This window comes from Rattus rattus, chromosome X (assembly GCF_011064425.1).
Source record: "Rattus rattus isolate New Zealand chromosome X, Rrattus_CSIRO_v1, whole genome shotgun sequence".
Classification (NCBI taxonomy): Eukaryota; Metazoa; Chordata; class Mammalia; order Rodentia; family Muridae; genus Rattus; species Rattus rattus.
This window is the reverse complement of record NC_046172.1, coordinates 32,214,545-32,237,404: the sequence shown is the minus strand read 5'-3', so window position 1 is coordinate 32,237,404 and position 22,860 is coordinate 32,214,545. Positions and strand designations below refer to the sequence as shown.

Sequence of the window (22,860 nt, the reverse complement as noted above, 5' to 3'; positions counted from 1 at the left end):
CACCTTGCACAACAGCCTCCTCCAAGTATTGTACAACCAAGGAGTCATTTTCCACTTTAGAGTTAGATCTTGATTTCTGCACATCCTAAAGCCTTAGCTTAAGCTATTTTCAACAGAGTTTTGAGGTACAGAGCTTGTGTCGTTTGCTTGATATCGTGGTTTCATTCTTCTTTCCCTATCTCCACTTGTCTATAAAGAATTTGATAACAAATTTTATCAGAGCTGATTTCCTTGTTGGTTTTTCTTTTATTATTTTAACAACTTCTACTTTTTGGCATATCATTATAAATCTGGCGTCTCAGAATTCTTAACAACACTCTAAATGATGACATAAATTTCTCTATTTATGCATGCTTCCACAGAGAAAATTAAGTATAAAATACCTAACAAGTCAGTGGTCTCTACTGAATTAATTCTGTTCATTATTTGGATATTCTGTGAATAAAAAATGACCACAGACTCCAAAAGGGGATTCTTTGATTAAAAGATGTTTCCAGATTGTATAATAAGTATTTTAGCCAAATTCTCTTTAACCTTCCTATAACTGCAGTCTTGAACATTTGACATTTGATAATCAGATGGTAATATATTAATATCAGATCATCATTATTAGTTACATTTGTTTGTTTATAATATGTGTTATAATACATGTGACATATCCAGTATCTGGAGATCAAAGGACAACAGTGGGTATCAATTTTCTCCCTTCATCTTGTGGGTCCTAGGGATCAAACTCAGGTCACCAAATCTTAGAAGCAACCCCTTCACCCCCTGAGGCTGTCTCACTGGCCCTGGGTCATCATTCTTATATAGAGACATAAACAAAATTTATTAACGAATCCAGCAGTAGCAATTTAAACTAGGTAGTTTTTGAATAGTAACAATGAAAAATACTCTCTACTAAACCTTTATGTTAAGGAAACATGTAGTCAGAATTTTTATTTATATTTTGATCCTCCTTTTAATTCTTTTTACTGTTATCTTTCTTTGAGGAATGAAAACTTCTCTCTGCTCACCACTGAGCTTCAGTACATGGCTACCTCCAGTGAGCTGTGCAGTCATACATGTTTCATTGGGGTGTTTGATGATGTTAGGTCATTTCTCTGCTTTTATATCAAATAAAAGGGGAAGCATTTTCTTTCATGTTGCTTGTTTCTTATAAAAGTTTTTCTCCTGAAATGAACATAATTTATATCTTTAATTATTATGAAATGTTTAGTTAATCCTTTAGTCTTTCCTCCAGTTTATTCCACTCTTATTTTTACCTAGAGACTAGAAAATTCTATACTGGTCTCTTAGTTTGCATAATGCTATAAAACGAGAATTCATGAATTCTAAACTTCAAGAGCCTGAATTCTGGAGAAGAGAGGCCTTGAAATAAAAATGTCCAGCCTTGATTATCTGAGCTGTAGCACTGGCTACTCCTGGTACTGTCATACTTGCTTTTCTGCCCAAACCAGATCTCTTTCAAACCTCAGGAATTCTTGTAAGATTTGGCAACATTTTGCACTTTTTGTGATTTCATAAAATTTCTCTGTTCTTTAACTTGTCCTTCATCTCTAAAAATTGAAGGTCTTCATCTTTTTTTGGTACATAAAACAGTAGCGTCACCATTCAAACCTCTGTGGTCACATTGATTGCCCTGCTGCTGCTGTCCAGTCTTCAATCAGGGCAACCAGAATCAAACCTTACCCTATGGTTCGTTCAAGGATGGATTGACTTTTCTTTTTCCTTATATCCATTTAAAAGTCTGTTTTGGGGGCCTCTTTGGCTCTACAAAGATGTCAGGTTTGTGGTTTCATAAAGTAGGTTACAGCTATTCCTGGATTTCTTTTCCAAGCCCACGGTTCTTTAAAAATAGGGTTACAATAGTTTCTGCTGATCTTTAGATTTTTCTTTTCATCACTGACTTATCTTTGAATTTATTTTGCTCCTGTGAGCTTTCTTCTTAAAAACCTGCTATCTTTTATTTTAGTGAATCTCTTGATTTTTAGGTGTGTTAACTTGACTCAGTGGTAAGCCTGTAGAAGTAGGCCAGGGTTTTGTTTGTTCTTACTGTGTATCCTTTTTGTTGCTGTCACTTTGTCCTGGGTAGGGTGGATTGTATACTGACTGCATAGAACTTTGCCAGAGTTGCTCGTGTCCTTAGCAACCCCTCCAGTGCTGCTTTGGTTTTGCTTGAGATATGATATCGGTATGTAGCCCAAGATAGCCTGAAATTAAAATTTCATATATTCAGTCAATCAATCTACTAACCTCCCCCCCCCTCTCCCTCTCCCCTTCGAACTCTGCCCTCCCTCTCTTTCTTTCCCTCTCCCTCCTTCTTCCCTCCTCTCTATATTTTGAAAAAAAATGATCTTACTGTGCAGTGTAGGCTAGCCCCAAACTTAGTTTAGCCAAAGATGGCTTTGAACTTGTAGCAGTCCTCCTGCCTCAGCCTTTCAAGTGCTAGGATTATAGCTGTGAAGCATTGTTCTTGGCTTTCTTCAGCAGTGTCTAAGGATGAGATTGGTTAGCATGGTCATAAACAAGTGTAGAAACATTGACTTTTAGAAGTAGAAGAGGCCTTTGGAATAAACCAATATAACTCCAGTCAGTCCCCGGTTTATAGGTGAGGATCTGGTATGTGTTTAACTGTGACTAAAATGCAGGCCCAGGACCTTCACTGACAAGAGCCCTATTATGCTCTTTGGCTGTGTGGTGTTAGCAACAAGCCAGATAGCTGAATCTGATATGTTACAAACATCAATGTAGGTGTTGGGACTCACTCTCCAATCTCACTCTAATATACCATACCTAAGTCTCTCTGTTCAACCTAGAACGTGAGGTTGAATGTGACTCTGAGTACATGACCCCTGAGAAAATTAGCTATCCTTTCTAGCTGTTGATTATTTATGAACTGGAGAAATGAACACAGGTAGTACACAAGGGTTAGCTTAACTAGTGGTGGTTTGGGGAGGGCAAAGTGGAGGATGCTTGTTTTCTGCAGTGCACTATGACTCCCAATGCTTCATTGCTTTGTTGGGGAATGTGCTTTACTCTTCTCCATCTTCTCATCCTTTCCTTCCATACGTTTCAGCATCCAGTATAGGGTAGGCTAGCAACCTTAAAATACAGAAACAAAATTAGGATGTTCCACGTAATGATAAGTACTGACTGTGCTGGCACTCTGGGAATTAAACACTTCACTTCTTGCCTGTTCCCAGTCCTTACAGTCTTAATGCTCAGCTGATTACTTATGGCTGGCACAAAGAGCCTCTTTTTCTTAAAAGGCAGCTCAGGTGAGGTGGTGTTGGCACACTACACCCGAAGTGATGTTATTGTGTGTCCCTCAAATCCCCACCCTTCCTCTGTGTGTGTGCGTGTGTGTTGATATGGCTGTGTGTGTGTGTGCCTGCGTGTGTTCCTGAGAATTGAACCTAGGACTTGCATTTGCTCAGAAAGTACTCTACCACTGAGTTATATCCCAGGCCCTCTTTTTACTTTTTTGTTTAAAGACAGTGTTTCAGGACATTGTCCTGGCTGGCCTTGAACTTGGAATCTTCCTGGTACAGCCTCCCAAGTAGCCACCAACCTGGTTTGCTGTGTGCTTCTTTTTAAAGAATTACTTCTCTTCTTTCTTTCTTTCTTTATAAACATTTAGAATATAGCCATTATGTTTTTATAACTCCACTGTTAGGTGGAGCTAGTATTTAGGAAGGATATATTTTATCAGCTACTAAAATTCAGTGGGGCTTAAGTTTATAATGCTTAAGTTTATAATCAGAAAGACTTTTTGGATAGACAGCTAGGGCTCAGTCTGTTAAAGTCTAGACACAACCAGAAAGACTTCAATGGCAGAAAAAAGTCACAGATTATTAGCTTTATTTACTGATGAAAAGTTTACAATCAGAAATACCTTAATGAAAAAATCATAAATTATTAGGTTTATTTACCCATGAAAATGCAAATGCCTTGCTCAGAGTTGCATGCTGCTGTATAAATTGCTTAAAAGGCAGAATCCAAGGTCTAGATCTCCACAGTTTTAGTCCAGTGTTCCTTCCATCATTGCTATTTTGATTACATACCAAGGCCACTTTATCTATTAGCACAATGAAGTTGATAATAATACACACCACTGTCTTTGCTTGCTTTTGAAATCCAAGTGTACCCAAGCATTTGATTAGAGGGGACACCAGCTGTATCTCCTTAGTAACTTTGTGTAGGTTATTGGGCCTCTGAAGAATTTTGCGTGTAGATATACACACTGTTGACCATAAGCATGATTAGTTTTCTGGATTCCCCATTTTTCATATTCTACAAACATTCAGGGTCAGAGATGAGTAAGGGGAAATAAATTCTGTTTTCTACATTGCCTTATAACAAGCCCTTTCAAAATTTTTGAAAGAAAAATTCAAAGTACTCCACTCAGAATTGAGAAGACGGAGTGCCTATGTTGTTGGCCACCTCTTACCTGCTTCCCACATCTGAAGTTGGGGAGAGCAGGCATATATATACAAAGATCTCTTCCTGGGCCCAGCTCAAGCATTCCTTACAGGACCTTGTGATTATTCCCAGTTCTGCAAAGTCAAATGTATGATGGACAGAAGAGCTTGAGCGGTAAGCAGCCTCAATCAAAACCCAAAAGTCCAAAGTGTGAAATGTATCTAAATTCACAACTTGTTGAGTGCTTTCTGATTCTAGAACCAGGAAATTTCATACTTGACCTTATGTAATATGTTGGAGTCAAAACATAAGCTCATTGAATAGATTGAATAAAGTTTCTTCCATGATATGTTCTGTGAGAAGAAAGCCCTGTATGTTATGATAAGGAATGGGATGGGACCTTATTTTAAGGTCTGGAAAGCCCCCTTGAGGAATGAAATTTTACAACAAAACAAGAAAAACCTGAAAGAATTAGTGCTGTCAAGAGGCAGGGTAGAAGACGGAACGTACTGGACTCAGAGGAGAGGTGGAAAGGCTCTATGCTGACAGGGGTTAGAACTGTTTTGCAACTAAAAGATTAAGATAAGAGACATGAAATTGGCATGCTGATATGGGACCACTGTAGTACTCAACAGCAGTGAAGACTACTGCCACCAACAGCTAAGCCCTTCACCCCTTTACAATTCTCTCAGGAGGTCCTGAAGTCGCACCTCACCCATCCTTCCTGGCATGTGGAAGTCACTGGCCAGGTCTTTCCCCCCCTCACACAAGGCGTGGGTCACTGCTTCTGCTGCTATTGCCCTTGTCCATTTTCTACACACGTACATCCACATCTTTACTAACATGTGTGTCCAGCAACTCAACAGTTTTTGGTAGAAGAGTGCCTGGTTCATGTAACCAAGTCACAAAGAAGCATTGATTTTGTTTCCTGGTTGTCATAGATCCACAAGTTCCACAAAGCCCTGTTTCTACCAACCTCTTCTTTAAACACATTTTGGAAGGGGGCTGAATGTGGGGGCTGGACAGAAAGTCGGCTAATAAGCAATCCTTATTCTGCATTTAGAATCTTTCCCTTCCCTCAGCACGAACCCCAGTCATCTTTTTCCCTTTTTGAGGCCTTTGGTAGAAAGCATGTTTTCTTCAAAGCCTTAGGTATTCTTGTCTTTGTCCAAGAAGTTCCAGTTTCTTTCTCATCAGACTTAAAGACATGCCTGTAATTGAGGTCCCTGCAACATAATCTCAACAAGCCTGGATTCTGGCCCCTAACCAAAGCCTGAGGCCAAATGTGTTTTAGAATTCATCATTTTGAAGTTTTAGAATGGAAATATGGCACTCTACATAGCACTCTGTAATCAAGGCATATTTCTATAGCCTAGACGATGAATATTCATATTAAGTGGGTTAAACAAAGAACATAAATAGTCTCATATCAATTCCGTGTTCCCTCTGAATGAATTTGTCACAAACTTAGAAGGGGTTTAGTTTTTCAACTAGGGATTTGGGAATTATGAACCTGCATTCTTGAGCATACATATTAAAAACACGCTACTCAGATTTTCTCAGTTACCTCTTAAGCTATCATAAGTAGGCATTTAAAATGAAATCCTAGCTTCTTGCTTGCCTGCCTATTAATCCATTACCATTAATGTAGCTTCTGTCTTGTGTCCCTGCTCGTGGAGGATGTCACAAGTGAAATTGATGGTATGGAAGGGCAGATGCTTTTACAGCATAATATCTCCATCCCAGAACAGCTATACCATCTGTGATGGACAGATGGACATGCCATGGGAAGGCAGCAGGAACCCACAGCAGCTTCTGTTCAGAGGAATAAGATGCTCTTAAGAATTTCCTATGATTTGGCCATGAACTGCATCGTGAAGACCTAGTGCACAACCTGTGCTCACCGCAGAGGTTTGCAAGCAAACCTGAAGAATGAAATACTCTTTGAAGACAAAACTTGAAGCTAACCTTAGGACATGAACTGCTACACATACTGGACACAAAGCCTCCTCCACACATTGATGGGGTTGGTTCTCATAACTCTCTTAAACATTTTCCTCCCCAACACAGAATGGTAGAGCCAAAATGATGATGAATTCCTTTGCTATGTCTGTAAATCTATAGTTTGATACAACAAAAATAAAATGAAATGCAAGCAAAAAATGGGTTTGATGTATTCAAGGAAACCTTTCTGTTGTTTGTTTTGTTTTGGGCTCTTTGGTACCTTATAGCACAGGCTGACCTGGACCTTGCCATCTCCCAGCCTCAACCTCCTGAGTGCTGGAATTACTATAGGTCTGTACTACCAGATTCGACTAAGCCTTTTCTTTAAGTTTTTTGTCTGTTTGTTTTCTTTCTCTCACCATGAAAATGTGTTAATATTCTTCTATCTGTAGACCTCTTAAGTAGATGTTGTCAGTGGTCCTAAAATTCTTTGAACAGAACTTTTGAAAGCTTTCTTTCATTTTCTCTCTTCACCATTGCCTGTGTTCTAGAAAATGAAGAAGTCAAGGAGACGACTTTACGAGAGCTTAAAATGCTTCGCACTCTCAAGCAGGAAAACATTGTGGAGCTGAAGGAAGCTTTTCGTCGGAGAGGAAAACTATACCTGGTGTTTGAATATGTTGAGAAAGTAAGTCATGAATAGCCAGTAGGCAGCCTCACCTTATTTTTCTGATGTTTCTGACATGATTGAAGAATGTAGTATTAGTATGCCCTATCAATGTACTCATAATCTGAGGGTATGAAAATACCTTCCACAGTCATTAGATATCCTGAAATAGATTTCAGAATTTTTGTACAAGTTCGATGCATTCAGATGCTCTTGTTTAAACAGCATAGTGAAGTCTTAGAATCTCTGTACAAGTGGTTTTCAGATTATTTTTATTTCAATTAAACGTGAACAAAATCTCTGTGGGAGAAATAGGTGAATGGATAGTATGATAACGGATGGTGGAGGTACCATCAGTCCTGGCAAGCAGCAGCTGGGTCCTTCCATCAGCCCTAGCATGATGAATGAATAGTAAAGCAGAAACAGTCTTTCAAGAACTGCCAGCATTCTAGCTTTCTTCAGGGTATTATAAGGTGAGGCCTGAAGCTGCTGTGTTGTGACGTAGGGGCAAAAGGTTAACTGACTCAGGATTCCTTAAAGAACAGCTGACTTGGAGCAGCTGGTTTTACTTGCTTACATGAGGAGAAGCTGGAACCAGAGGAGCCTGTGGAAGGTTTTGTTGCTGTGTGAATAGGTGGCTTCTTAAACTGGAGAGGCTTCTCTTTGCTGTAGGTCAATCCCTGGTATTTATTATGACATACAACACAGAAAACAAAACAAAACAAAAAAACAATGGTTTTAAGAAGACTGACTGGTCATATGACTTTGACTTCATTCACCATTTATACAGTATTTTTTAAATTAACAGCACAAAATAATGCTTACTAATACAATTTAAAATATGCAAGACTCAGGGGTTGGGGATTTAGCTCAGTGGTAGAGCGCTTGCCTAGGAAGCGCAAGGCCCTGGGTTCGGTCCCCAGCTCCGAAAAAAAGAAAAAAAAAGAACCAAAAAAAATATGCAAGACTCTTATTTTATTTCTAATATATCTTTATTAAAAATATTTTTTATAAAATGTTCTAGTCATAAGTGTTTCCTCTCCTGACTCCTCCCAGCTCCTCCCCACCTCCCTCCCAGCTCCTCCCCACCTCCCTATCCACCCAACTCCATGACTTTTCTCCCTCTCTTTAAAAAACAACCAATCAAACACTAACAGGAACAACAGAATTTTAAAAAGAAGGAATGTGCACATACACACAATATACAAAAACAAGACCCATAAAAATATAAAATCGGAAACCATAATTTACAAGCAAAAGACCAGTAAGACAAAAAATATGGCCAAAGCAATATAGGGCAAAAAATCCCATTGAGTTTGTTGGTGCTATAATCTACACTGTTGGGCCTGGGCCTCCCCTTAATGTGTCTAATATAGCCAGTAAAAAGATTCTGTCATTTAAATCAGTTATTATATGCTATTCTCCAAAATCTGTTTTTTATGTGTTAGTTTTTTGGTATTTTTTCTATCAAAGCAAAATTTTAAAAAGTCATCGTATTAAGAAAATATTGCTGTAATAAGATTATAGAAAGAAATCAGATTATGTTTATTTTTCTAGTTATCACAAATAATGTGTGCAGTTTTCAGCTTTCACTGGCAATGAAATTTGTCCCATGTAGTATTTCACTCGATCTTTTTGATTTCCGTTGTCTTCGTGATGGTGGTTTGTGATAAATAACACTTTAGTATATATCAAACACAGCTATCTCCTCTGTGTATCCGTGTTCTGTGGGAGAAACAATTTGACATGCCTGAGATCTTTCTGCTCACAAATGACAGTGCTGCAGCCCGTATTACATTCCTCTGACACCGAGGCCTGGGCTCCTTTCTCTGCCCCTGTGATTCTTGAATGGAAGTTAACTATTGCACATGTCCACCAGTGGCAGTGCCTGGCAGTCTCTTTTAAAACAAAACAGCGAGTCTCAGGAATATAAGGAGAAAGATGCTCAAACAAGATGGGTAGTTGTTAACTGAGACTCACAATTGCCATGCCTTAAACAAAATAGGAATTTCTTTCTTCCTCACAAACGTATATAACTGGAGCTAGCACAGGACTGAAAGGTAGATCTCTGCTCCCTTGTCTATAGTGTCAACCCAAGCTGTCACATCCAGTTAGCTAGTATTTAGTGACATGGTCACACTTGGCTGCAAGGCAGAGAAGAAAAGTACCTGTCATTCTGAGTATTTAAATCTCTGGTTGAAAATTGTATTCCCTACGGAGTAAGGCAAAGTGACTGTGGAGGGGAATTGTATCTCTGCCACTTAGGAACGTTGAGTAGAACGTGAACTGAGAGAGCACCATCTTTTCTGTACTATTCAGCCCTTCTATGCTTCTGTGTTCTTGGCATCTCCTACATATCTGTTAATTGAAAAAAGCACAATTAGCATATGAGTTTTTTTTAAAAGCTGAAAACATTCTTTTGACATTTCAACCGAAACCATAAATATACATCGCATCCTCTATGGAGATTGGCTGAGGTGTTTTGCATATGGATCTTCTGATTAAAGCTCCTATTGGTCTTTGTTGCGTACCACATTCCCCTTAAATGCATCTTTCAAAGGAAGCGAAGGCTTCAGACACTAGAGAGCAGGCTCCGTGCAAAACCTGTCAGTATTTAAGCTTATCAGTGGCAGCACCTGTTCCTTCCCAGTGCTTTATGCATGTCTCTCACCGTTGACATGCATTTTGTGGCTCTCTTTTGTTGTGCATTTCCAAACTATTAAACACGATTTACATGTGCACAGCAACTCTCTTTTTAAAGAAACCTTATTTCACTGGTTGATAATGATATTTAATTATATTGATTGTTGGGAAGCCTTCGCAACTTCTATGGGGGTTTTATCTAGGAGCGTTTCTCATATTAGACGAAGCTGAGCAGTGTAAAACTGTTGGCAGCTGGAGTTGGGAGCCAGTGGTAGGATGCTTCCCCGGCAATGCAAACCTAAAACAACAAATAACAACAAGCCTCATAATGGTAGCATAAATGGATTGCGCCTCAGTTCTTTAAAAGAGAAAATGGCACAGCACAAGAAGTGCCTAGTGCAGCCTGCATCTCTGCGCTCAGCGAGGACAACGGCCATGGTTCAGATGGCAGGTGTGCAGCAGAAGGACTCTAGATTCTTCAGTGGACATGGAGATTTCTTAAATGACAACAACAAAAATCCCATGTGTCCCGGTTTCATTCATGTTGCTGCGACAACATCTCCTGAGAAAAGGCAACTTAGAGGACCAAGGGGGTTATTTTAGCTTGCAAGTCTAGGTTATACACTGTCGGGTCCCCGCAACTATCTTATCATGTCCTGTCTGGAACGAAGAGAAATCGAATAAGGCATGCTAGAGGTGCTCAGCTAGCCCTCTGCTTTTGTACCAGGTCAGGAGCCCCAAACCCAGAAATAGTGCCACATGCCTTTCCAGCTGGTCTTTTCTTCCATCAATGAGAAATAGCATGACTATCCTACTGAACCTGTCTGAGCCAACCAGATCTAGGCAACCCTTCACTGAGACTCCTTTCCCATTATGTCAACTTGACAATTAAAATTTAACTATTACAGCATGTAAACAATTTCATAAACATAATACTTTCTACTGCTTCATCAAATGCATCGCTAACGGCTCTTTTGTTCCTGTTTTGATGGAGTAGCAAGGGTCAGTAGGCTCAAAGATTCCATTGCCTTGATTCATGTTAATGTTCCAGCAATTTGGCCGTTGTTGCTGTGCACCATTGGTGTAAATGCCAGTAGTGAAAAAGGCAAATAGCTGAGCATCGTGCTGAAGGCGGTGTGACCTCTTGAGGCTATGAGCAGCATCTGAGCCTCTGTTTATCCCCAGGTTACAATCCTTCAAACAATTAGCTAAGGTTGTACTGTGAGCCTTATTGATTGGGCTTTGAAAAAGAGGTGGAAAATCTTTGGTTAATGTGGTAATGCAAGGGAGACTGACTAAGGGACTAGCTCAGCATTTCTTTTAAATATATCTGTCTGTCTGTCTCTATATCTTCATGCACATCAGAAGACGTACTTGGATCCCATTATAGATGATTGTGAGGCACATGTAGGTGCTGGGTATTAAACTCAGGACCTCTGGAAGAACAGCCAGTAACTGCTCGGCCATCTCTTGAGCCCCTTAGCATTCCTGTTCATTTTGTGGACTGGGTCTCACTATGTAATGTCTTCTAATGCCGGAATGACAGACCTGCATCATGGCGCTCGACTCACCTGCATGACTTTGTACCAAAGCAGTCTCTGACTCCAGATGAACTCCTTTGGATTGTTAAAGATTTGTCTGTTTCTTTGAAACTATTTTCTTCTTTAATTTCTTGTGTGTGTGTGTGTTTATACCAAATGTAGAAATTAACCGTAAAAGAAATCTCTGTTCTTCCCCCTCTCCCTCTTCCTGTCTTCCCTCTGGCCCTCCCTCTCTCATTAGATGCAGCCATGAGAGTAATAAAACGTAATTTTCTCCACATAAAGTAAAACTTTTTCTTTAATACACTACCCTGATCTACCATAAGCTAAGTTGTAGATTAAATTCAAAACATGAAGAATGCAGGCTGTATATTGGATGAGTCCTTATCTAAGGTGCTAAAGATTAGTAGTACATAATGTATGGGCTTGCCACATTTTGAAGATGAATGGCTTTGTATTGCTTTCAGAATATGCTTGAATTGCTGGAAGAGATGCCAAACGGAGTTCCACCTGAAAAGGTTAAAAGCTACATCTACCAACTAATCAAAGCCATCCACTGGTGCCACAAGAACGACATTGTCCACAGAGGTCAGTATAGACTGTTGAAATGGGAAAAAACTAAATCATTTGGCTAAAATTAAAGATTTGCCGCTTTAAGAATATGCCTATCTAAGGTAAGCATATCTTGAAAGTAAAAGATCTAAGAAGCCCTTTGCTCTTCAGGTCTCCTATCGCCAACAAAGGGCAGCATGCGAGTTTATTTGGCTATGGTGGTGACATCTCTATTTGTACAACCAAGTCTTCTATAAACTGTAGCGATAACTAGTGAGTTAGCAGATGCACACTTTGAAGCTTATTCTGGGTGGAATGGAGTAGCAAAAGGAGAGTTTCCATAGCCTTTGAGTCTTAAAGAGAGACTAGGGAATGTGAACCAACTCAAAACCAGGCTTTATAATGGTCTTAAGTCTAGTGTATATCTTTACCTCCTGAAGTTTGCTGTTTGTTGGTGAAAAGGGGCCCTTTCCTGTAGGTCGAAGAAGGGATAATCAGCCTTGTGTGGGTCATGACTATACTTCTCTAAACTATAGTACTCTTTCTTGGGGGGACCACAAAGTCAGTAGTTTCAGCAATAAGGAAAATTATTTTGCTCTGTGTCTTTTGATTCTGGTATTTGTTTTTAATAATCTTACTTACACTATAGTTTTACAGCACTGGGATGCAATTTGATACAATAATAAAGCTAAAATTTTTATCAGAAAATATTGGTGTATCTACTTCTTGTCTAAATTATCTTTGTCCTGTGATACTGGCGCAGTGCTGATGATTGTTATTATTATTACTACTATTATCATCATACTAAATTTATCTGTACAAATGTACAAGGATGATCACCGTTAAACTAGTCCTACTTTTAAGAATACCTGAAAGGTATTATGAAGATTTTGAACTTCTACTATTTGACGCTCATAGTTACCATGTTATCAAGATAGTAGATATCATAGATAAATCCCCAGGTTAACTGGCTACTTAGTGTCTAAGGTGATGGCTCTAAAAGTAGCCCATGTTGCACTTTAGCATGTTAATGAGGAGCCGAGTTAGGTGAATTTCCACTATGAGACTGTGCTTTGATTAAATGTATAGCTGATTAATGGTAGGAAATAACGATTCTAGGCTGGGGCTGCAAATGGTAGAGTCCTTGTCTAGCATGTGTAAGACCTTTGGTTCAGTCTACCTGATTAGAAAACATACTTCTGTGATTGGGAGATCTGTGGATTCCACTGTACTCTCCTCACTTTCCCCTACACCTTATAGTTAGCAGCTTTGGTACTCTAAAATAAAGTTGTAATTGTACTCTCAGCATTTGGGAGCTAGGGATAGGAGGATTGGGAATTCAGGGTCACTTTGACTACATAGGAGTTGGGGGCAGTCTCAGATACATGAGACCCTATCTCAACAAATACAATTGAAAGATGCCTCTCAGTGGAATAGCTCAACTTCATATTTTGCAAATTTCTGCTCCTCAATTCCTATCACATCTTTACATGATCTATTAGAAAAAAATGGAAATCTCAATTGGCTCATTAGCATAACTTCAATATTAAATGTTGTTTTAATTATGAACTACATGGAAAAGCTAAATTATGTGGATATGGGAATCATACAGAGCAACTTTTATTTTTATAAAAAATACAATATTTATATTATGCTATTTAACTACTGGTATGTATATTTTGAAGATAGCATATAGATATAAAAATTTGAGGTTTAGTCTCCAAAATTTTGTATTGTCAATGTTTTCTGTAGCAAAAATAATTCCTTGAAATATATTAATCTAAATTTAATCATTTAAAAATTCCTCAACAAGTTGTAGGTTATAGCTTTAGCAGAGAAAGGGAGAGCAAGGTTTTGAGTCTTCTTGGTAATTGTGGTCTGCATGTCTCTTAACAAGAAATGAATTGAAAGTTTTATGTAGCAGCATCGCATGTCTCGCTCTTCTGTACAGTGCAGTTTTCTAGGCAAGCCTACTCAAATGATTTTACCCAGAAGCCATTGTAATGCTACACGTGTCAATCAGCAGAACACCGAACATTCTTACTTACTGTTTCTTGATCTTGGTATTCTAGATATAAAACCTGAAAATCTCTTAATCAGCCACAATGATGTCCTGAAACTGTGTGACTTTGGTGAGTTAAAAAGAAATTGAGAGTATTAATTTAACATAATGCATGGGTATCTTTTAAGGGTATAGTAAAAGTAATTTTATGTTTCCATTTAAATTAACAGAAGATCATTCAGTTGAGTCATATGCTACCAGGTGATGGCTGAGATAGCTTTGCTTCCTCGTTGTTGGTTGTTGAATGGTATATTGTCTACAATTTTAACAAATTATTCAGTTATTTGTCTAATGGAAAATAGTTTTGAGATATACTTGCTTTTTTTTGTAAGAGTAATATATACCACCCAGTGAACAGGATTGTTTGGGAGAGGGCGTGGTGGTGAATGGGAAGGGAACACCCATAGTAGGGGAAAGGGAGGATTAGGGGGCTGATGGACAGGAAACCGGGAAAGGGAATAATATTTGAAATATAAATAAGAAATACCCAATTTGGAAAAATACCCAAAATGGAAAAAAAGTAATGTACCAAATTACCTCAGAATTGGAGTTTTCTTTGAGCCATCAATATAGATTCCTGGGTTGAGTAAGATAAAATATTTTAAATATTGATAGAAAATGTCCTACATTTAGTCATAACTACTAGATATATGCCCGTATATATTCACAGTTATGTATGGTATGTATAGAGTGGTTATATCTATAAGGTCAAAGCCATTTTAGAGTACTTCTGTTCTTCTATTTGTTCCTGTTAAATGTTTAATAAATGAAATTGGTAATTGGTATATAATATTCTTATTCCTTGAATATATAGAAAAACTCCTAAGATTATATTCCTAGTGAAAATCTGTATTGTTTCTCATGGAGGTAATATTTTAAATGCTGTTATATATTTTAAATAATTTAGAAAAGTTCTGAAACCTTGAGTTAATAGTGTTTAGGTCATGGCTCAATGAAATATGTTGGAAAGGAGCATTTATGAAATGAAGCAGAACTAGAGAACTATAATCAAATTTTCAGTTATCTTTAGTACTCAACAGTTGATTTAATTATTTAAATTATTTTATTTTAAAATGGAATCTCATATATCCCAGACTGGCCTCTTAATCACTGTGTAGCTAAGGATGTCCTTACACTTCTGATCCTCCTGAGTGCGGGGATTATGATCACGTGCCACCACACCCGGTTTATACCTGCATGATAGGCAGAGACTACCAACCGAGCGTAGTCCCAGCCATCAGCTTTTAAAATTAACCTTTTAACTACTCTGTATGGGAAATATGACAACTCTTTAGAATGTTATTGGAAACTGGAGAGATGGCTCAGTAGTTAAGAGTACTTGTTGCTTTTGCAAAAGACCAAGATTCGGTTTCCAGCACCCACAAGGCAACTCGGAACTGCCTGTAACTCAATTTCCCTCACTCCCCTTTTCTGATCCCTGCTGGTTTCCAGGGATCTTTTCTATTTATGAATTCCTGTCTGTAATTATGATTACCTCCCAAAGTGTCGGTAGACTCTGTGTCCTTGGGATTCTTCTTACTATGCCTCCATGACTACATTAAGGTCCAAGGTGACTGAAGATTATAAAGCAAATATAAATACAAAAGAAATGCCTGCGGAATGATTAATATTAAGAGGAAGAGAGTACTGTTTCTCCAGAACTATTTCTTTGGTCAGGAAGTTCTTCCTGGCAGCGCTATATGTGGTGTTCTGTGTCCTGTGGCTCCCATCAAGGACTTCCTAATTAATTGCCTTCTCTGGCAGAGAGGCAACTCCTTTGTCTGGCTTGAAGAGCCCCGTTCAGAAGTGCACATTGTTATTCAACAAATGCTTCAGTGAGAAGACTTGATTAGCTGAAGTTAGGGGCTTTGTCTTTTGCTGTTTTTTTTTTTAATTGTTTCACTTTAAGAAACACAATTTGAGCTGTAAAGATGGTTCAGTCATTAAGACCAGGCTCACAAAAAAAAAAAAAAATACAAAGAACAATGATTTCTCCGCGAAGCTCTAATTTTTCCTCCGGTTTTAATGTTTTTAGTTCTGTATAACCCTAATGGTGAACCTTTATGACAGTTGGTGAGTTACATGAGTAATTAATTTATCTTACTGCTTCATTTTGTAGTCCTAAACCTTTGGAAAGAGTGAGAGACAAAAATAATGCTAGTGTCTGTAAGATAATTAAGATGCCCCTAAGTTGCTTCTACAACATTAAGGGCTAAGAATAATGTTCAGCCCACTTGTTTCTAGCAGTGCCAACTGTTAATTGTTTACACAATGACTGGAACTGCTCAGCGGCAGTAAATAGACAAATACAATGTAGGCCTCACATAGCAGACCTAATGCAGGTGTGACTGACTTCTGGCCTGGTGGGTACTTAATTTTACTCCTAAAATGAGCCTATTTGAAAATATGGTCTGAATGCTTCCAACACCACAGGGTGAATTTGAAAACATGGATATCTTTAGTATAAAGATTGGGCTTGTAGCAAATCCATCCTGTGCTTTAACGTATAAACACTATTAACTACTTCAAATAAAGATACTCTTAATAAACAGTCCTTTAAATATTAGTCATTGTGTTCTTTTGATATTGTTTTAAAATATAACTACAGATGAAATATTGGCCAACAGGAAATTACTATTCTTTCAGGTTTTGCTCGGAATCTCTCAGAAGGCAACAATGCTAATTACACAGAATACGTGGCTACTCGGTGGTACCGATCTCCAGAACTGCTACTTGGGTAAGTTATCTTTCTGAAGTAGAGTGACCTATACACATTTATTGTTTTTTTCATAATTTCCATTGGGATCACTTACGGAAAATAGAACTCTGCTTACTTACATATATTAGTTGCATATTCACTATGAAAGAAAAAAGACATCTAAGTTCTTGATGCTATGAAACAAGCTTCATTTCATTTATCACAGTTCTGAGTAACTGTAACTTGAGTTCAGTGGAGTGTCCTCTCTCGATGGTAGCTAGTGGGTCAGCAGCTCGATGGAGAGAACTTCAGCTGGTGTCTGATAGACTTTAGTTTTTCTCTGTATGCATGCGTGTGTGTTTGGGGGGCTGTGTGTGTATGTGCATATAGAAGCCAGATCATCATTCCTCGGGCATCCAGTCACTTTTGTGACTCTCTCTCTGGCCTGCAATCCATCAGTTAGGCTAGGTGCCCTGGACAGTGAACGCCAGGGAGTCTGATCTCTCTGCCTCTTCAGTGCTGGGATTACATGCCTGACATTTTTCTGTAATGGATTCTAGGGCTAGATAATTCAGGTTCTTATTTTTTAAGTCATGCATTTTACCAACAGGAAGCCATTCTCTTAGCCCTGGCAGATCATCATGATCATATCCATCAGGCCTTACCTGTTAGTAAGCTAGTTCAAGTTTCCAAAATTGATAGGAGAATTCTATGTATCAGGACGCTTATCCCTAAAGCAAAGATGCTTTCTAAGGTCCTATTTGTATGACATTTGCCTTAGTGACCAAGGCGTGTCTCATGACCGAACTATAATTCAAAGTATGGAGAAAACAAAATCCTATCCCCTGATAAAGAGAAGTATTAAAGATGAATTACAGGGGGACAGTTTGACATACTGGCTTATCTATTGGTACATTAAATACATACTTAAGTTTCTGTTCAGCCACTTTGCTAGACACAGGGTAAATACTGAAGCAATTATCAGCTTTCTTCTGAACAGTGTAAATCTTGTTGGATGATAAATGGCTATTCCTATTAAACCTACATTGCTGATTTTTTCAGCGACATTTCTACACTTGCTCACCTCTCCACTTTTACTGTCCTGTCGCTCATCTGTTAATGCGAGAAAATCTTCTGAAGATGTTCTTTTTAAATACATTTTAGCTTTCTAGCCCAAGAAGGAGCCTGAAGTCTGCATCTCCATCATATACTCGGATTAATAATTTTCTCCTTCTTCTAGGTTTTTCTCATTTCTACCTATCCTAGGGTGTTCTCATTTTTCACTTATAGTTCCTTCCTTGAAGCCCAACAACAGAGAACAAAAACATACTCAAATAAATAAATAAAAGTAGTCATGTTGATAAATAATAGAAAGCTACACAAATTTGTGAATTTTACCACATATCACTTATGGAACATGCATGTGTCTGGAGAATATGACACCTTTTGTGTAATAGCAATGTAAGTTTCAGTAGTTCTTATGAATAACACTAGCAGTACCAGTTGAGAGGTTATTGGATGTTAGGTATTCATTTTCTAATGTTTGCCTGCCACAATCTGATGCAATTCTTGATTTATTGATAGTCTAGAGTCAATAAAATTATTGGTGTTTAAAAAAAATCTTTATTATTCTCTTAAATCAAAAGTTGGCCTTATCCTGAAAAATAAATTATGTTGAGTCATCATCATTTAAATGGACCAAGCTTTAGATTTCTACACTAATTTGTGTGTGTGTGTGTGTGTGTGTGTGTGTGTGTGTGTGTGCATGCACGTGTACATGTGTACTCACATACCACCATGAGTGCATATGGAAAGATCAGAGTTTGACACTGGGTTTCTTCCTCTATTGTTCTCCTTATTTCTTTGAGATAAGGTCTTTTGCCGAGCCTGGAGCTCATTTGGCTGGCTAGACTGGCTGGCCAGTGAGCCTTCCAGGATCTTTTGTGTCTGCTTCCCAGTGTTGGCATTACAAGTATCTACTGCAAGACCCATATTTTCCTGTGGGTGTTGGGGATCAAGCTAATGTTCTCATGCTTACATAGCAAACATGTTACTCACTGAACCGGCTTCTTCTAATTTCTGATCTTGGGTCTGGTGTTGTTCGGTTCTTTATTTCTATCTGCATTTCTCCTGAGTATCTTTGTAGATTCATTGTGCTGTATTATATTTCTCTGAGGGATTTGGAATTTGAATTTACTGGACACTAGTTGCCAATGAAGAAATGAGTAGGAAGTAAATCGTTCTTAGAACTGTAACCAAGAGCTCAAGTATGGTAGAAAAAGTCTTGAAAATGTGTTTTGGTTTTGTTTTTGTTTGTTCTTGAGGTAGGGTTTCACTGCATAACAACTCTGGCTGTCTTAGAACTTACTTTGTAGACCTGGCTGCCTTCTAACTCACAGAGATTGCAGCTTTCAGCCTCTTAAGTGCTGGGATTAAAGGTGTATGCCACCCCCACCCCCTGGCTAAAATATGTTTTTTTTTCCTATAAAATAGTCCCATGGAGGGTAGGTAGTGTGAGAATAACTTTATTATGAGTCTTTAGAGAACATCTGTTCTCTAACAGTACCCTTTGGAAAACTGAGGTTGTGTTTAGAAATGTTTGACAGTTGCCAAAAATGGGAGCTGAGCACAGCCAGCTTGAGCTAATTAATCATGGTCCTAGTTTAAGTACCATATTATGTGTGTAACAATTTTACTGAAATTGATATTTGATTTTATATTAAGAGTCTACATATTTATACATTCCAAGGACTTTGTCCTTGATATCCAAAAATACTTTCAGCTGCATAAAATATTCAAATTAGGTGATAGGATTAAAATAGCTTGTCATGAATGTGTGAGGTTTTTCCATAGGTTTCTTAATCCAGTACCATAGGACAAGTTTTCTTTATCTCAAATGTTTTTAAAATCAGTATGCTTCATTGCTCAGAAAGCTATCAAAAATGTCTAAATGCACTTTCCATGTGGTTTTAGATTGCTTTTTTGTGGGAAGGAAATAAGATAAATGAAGTACTGAGTTATTGTTGCAGTAACTTATTAACCTAAGTATATTCTGTATGCTAGCAGTGCTTAGTTTAAATTTTTTATTATCATAAAAAGGCATTCTAGAATTTCATTTGAGATTAGATTATTTTTTCATATATTTTATTTCAGTTTCCGTTTGAAGGCTTGGATTATTTATTTTTGAAACTGTATATATAGTTTTTGTTTAATAAACTGTCATAAATAATTTTGCTCTAGGCTTTAGATACTGAGCTCTAAGGCTCTTTAGGGGAGGCTTAGATTTTCATTTTTGGCTTCCATTTGTAGCAGGCTCTCTTTGTAGCAGACTCTGCAGCTCTCTACTGAAAGAGAACTACAAACTCCTAAGAACACTAAAACCTGATTTGAGAGAATGAGCTATCAGAATGCCTCATAGAATGTCCAGTTCTAATTAAGTAACTCAGCTGTTGGAAATTGTGATACTAAGCAGTCAGAAGTTAAATAACATTCAGTATTTGTTTAAATTACACAGAGCAATGGCACATTGTACCAGACTAAAACTCAAAAAATGGATATAAATTTTGATTCTTAGCAAGCTAGAAGGATAATTATTTGAGAAAATACATTTCCTGAGAACATTCCTTTCCTTAAGTGAGGTGCTCTCATCCAGTATGTACATTACATTAGGGTTTATTAAAGCCATTCATGTTCAAGATAGATACTGATTTCTTTATGAGTGTCGGTTATGGACTTGTGTTCTGAATGTTTGCTTGTATGGCTCTAATTCCTTATTGGCAGTCCTACTTTTGCTAGCAGCCCTTTTAAATTCCTTAAGTGCATGCATGTTTTAAGTCTTGAGTTGGTCCAACATAAGTTGGGAATTATTAAACCATTTTGTGTCTTCAATGGCTAAGACCATCTCTTCTTTTGCTTTTCAGAGCCCCCTATGGAAAGTCAGTGGACATGTGGTCAGTGGGCTGTATTCTTGGAGAGCTTAGTGATGGACAGCCCTTATTTCCTGGAGAAAGTGAAATTGACCAACTCTTTACTATTCAGAAGGTGCTAGGACCACTTCCATCTGAGCAGATGAAGCTCTTCTATAGTAATCCTCGTTTCCATGGACTCCGGGTAAGAGGCTTTGCTAAAATCCAAAATGGAATCCGTCTGCCAGTATTTATCCTGCTGTTCATCGCACAATGGAATCCTAAGCTATGCAATGCACACTCCTCCCTTCCTATCACAGCATTTTTAATCCTCACTGCAGTATTTTATTTCTGACTCGTATATAGTATTTGTGAAATTTAAAAAAATTGTCACAATTGTCACATAGGAGCTGCTAATGTCTTTTTTCTAATATTTAAAGTTTGATTTTTTTCAAAGTCATTGTATCATCTACATTATTATATTCCAAACATTTATCTTATACTCGTTGTGCAAAGTATAGAAATGTGTGAGTAGCTGCTGTCTACTGAGGTGACTTGGTTTGCGGTGACTTGAAGGCAGCCATGAATTCTTGCATTCTGCAGATTTAGAGAGGCTGCTACACAGATATTTCTTGCACATTGACAGTGAAACATTAAATCATTGTAGGAGTCAGAATATAATGAAAAAAATTTAGAAATCATAAACTTTGTCCAAATGAGGAACGTCAGAGGTACCTCCTCAGAATGGCAAGAAATATATAGAATCCTCTTTATTTCCATCTACCCACAAAAGCAGCTTTTTAAGTTTTGAGCCAATGTGTCAATTTGTAGTCATTGTAGAAATTATTAAATAATTTCATCATCTCATCTTTTATTTTCTTTTCCAATGCAAATTGTATGATTCTCAAACTATGCTATTATCTTTTTAAATCTATTTTTTACTCTTTGAAAATGTTGTATATGTATATAATGTATTTCAATCATGTCCAACCACCGTTACCTCTATCCAATCCCTCTCATTCCCCCTACCTCACATTCCTCTAAGCTTCCTGTCTTCCATTATTTTTATTCCTGTTGTTATTAATAACACTGACTCTAGCTTGTGCTTCCCATATATGTATGAGTGACCTACCAGCAGTTATGTCCCTAAAGGAAACATTTCTTCCCTCAGCAACCATCAACTAACATGGTATGACAAATTCACAGTGTTATCTTTGACTTTCTGGATCTTAGTTTCCGTTTGAGAGCACTACTGCTCACATGTGTATGTGCGACACAGACCAAAGTTCTACTGAGCCCAGTCACTTGGGAGAAATAACCCACTGGGCATATAGTTTTTTCATTCCTGTCTCTCCTTTCTGCTCTCGCTTCTTCTTCCAAATATGCCTAAGTTACTTCAGACTTGTTTTTCTCCTTTTCTTTTTGCTTCTATTAACCAAACAGTGACCATCGATTCTGTGACAAATAGCATGTGATTCAACAAGTTAATTTTACAGTTAATGGAACATTTCTCATCCTAGATGCTGAAAATGTGACAACAAACAGAACTTGCTCTTGGTTTAACAGAAAGGCAAATAAATATATTCACAAGTAAAATAAAGGTAGTCATAATTACTGAATTTCTGTTTCACTGGCAGTCATTCCATACTCCCTGCCATAGCCTGTGAGGCACTGCATGGCTGGGGCTTGTTTGTTACCTGACCTTTTCTCATACCTCTCTCCATATGCCTCCCTCCAGATCCTTACCACACTTGCTTTTTCTTTGGCCTCTATAGGCGTCCCAGGGTTTCATTCTTTCCTAACTTAGGACTGATGGTTTCTTCTCCTTGGAGCATTCTTACCTTTTACATGATCTCTCCTCGTGACTGTATTATCAACAAAGAGAATCTCCTCTGACCATCCTCCATAATGTTCCTTCTTTCCCCATAATACCCTTTTCTTTGTCCCCATGTTACCACTTAACACAACACTAAGTTATTTCATATATTTGTTTAATTGTTCTTTATCCATGTCAGAGTTTCCAAAGGACAGAAATTGCCAGTGACAGACAGTGCACCTACAACGTTAAACATAAAAACTAATATATGTTGTCTTGGTTTATTTTCCCATTGCTGTGATAAAATACCCCAAGCAAAGACACTTAAGGAAGAGAGGCTTTGTTTTGGTTCATAGTTTGGTTTGCAGTCCATCCTGGTAGGGAACTGGTCACATTTCATCTTCAGTCAAGAAGCAGAGAGAGGTGAAGTATTGCTTAATTGTCTTCCTCCGTCTTTTAGAGTCCAGGAATGGAAGATGGGTCTTTCCACATCAATTAAGGTAGTCAAGAAAACTGCACAGATGTGCTCAGAGGCCCCTTTCCCGGGAAATTCTAGATGAAATTCTAGATGTCCGTCAAGTTAGACAGTTGACTCCTAGCCATCCAA

At 38.0% G+C, this 22,860-nt stretch overlaps 1 protein-coding gene across 1 annotated transcript in view; it reads left to right on the top strand.

Moving 5' to 3' along the window:
* Positions 1–22,860, top strand: part of Cdkl5 (cyclin dependent kinase like 5) — a 183,341-nt gene that overhangs the window by 115,472 nt on the left and 45,009 nt on the right. Inside the window, 5 exon segments of the mRNA XM_032889581.1 lie at positions 6,921–7,057; positions 11,688–11,808; positions 13,845–13,904; positions 16,481–16,571; positions 20,453–20,642. Of these exon segments, the coding sequence (XP_032745472.1) occupies positions 6,921–7,057; positions 11,688–11,808; positions 13,845–13,904; positions 16,481–16,571; positions 20,453–20,642 (599 nt within the window).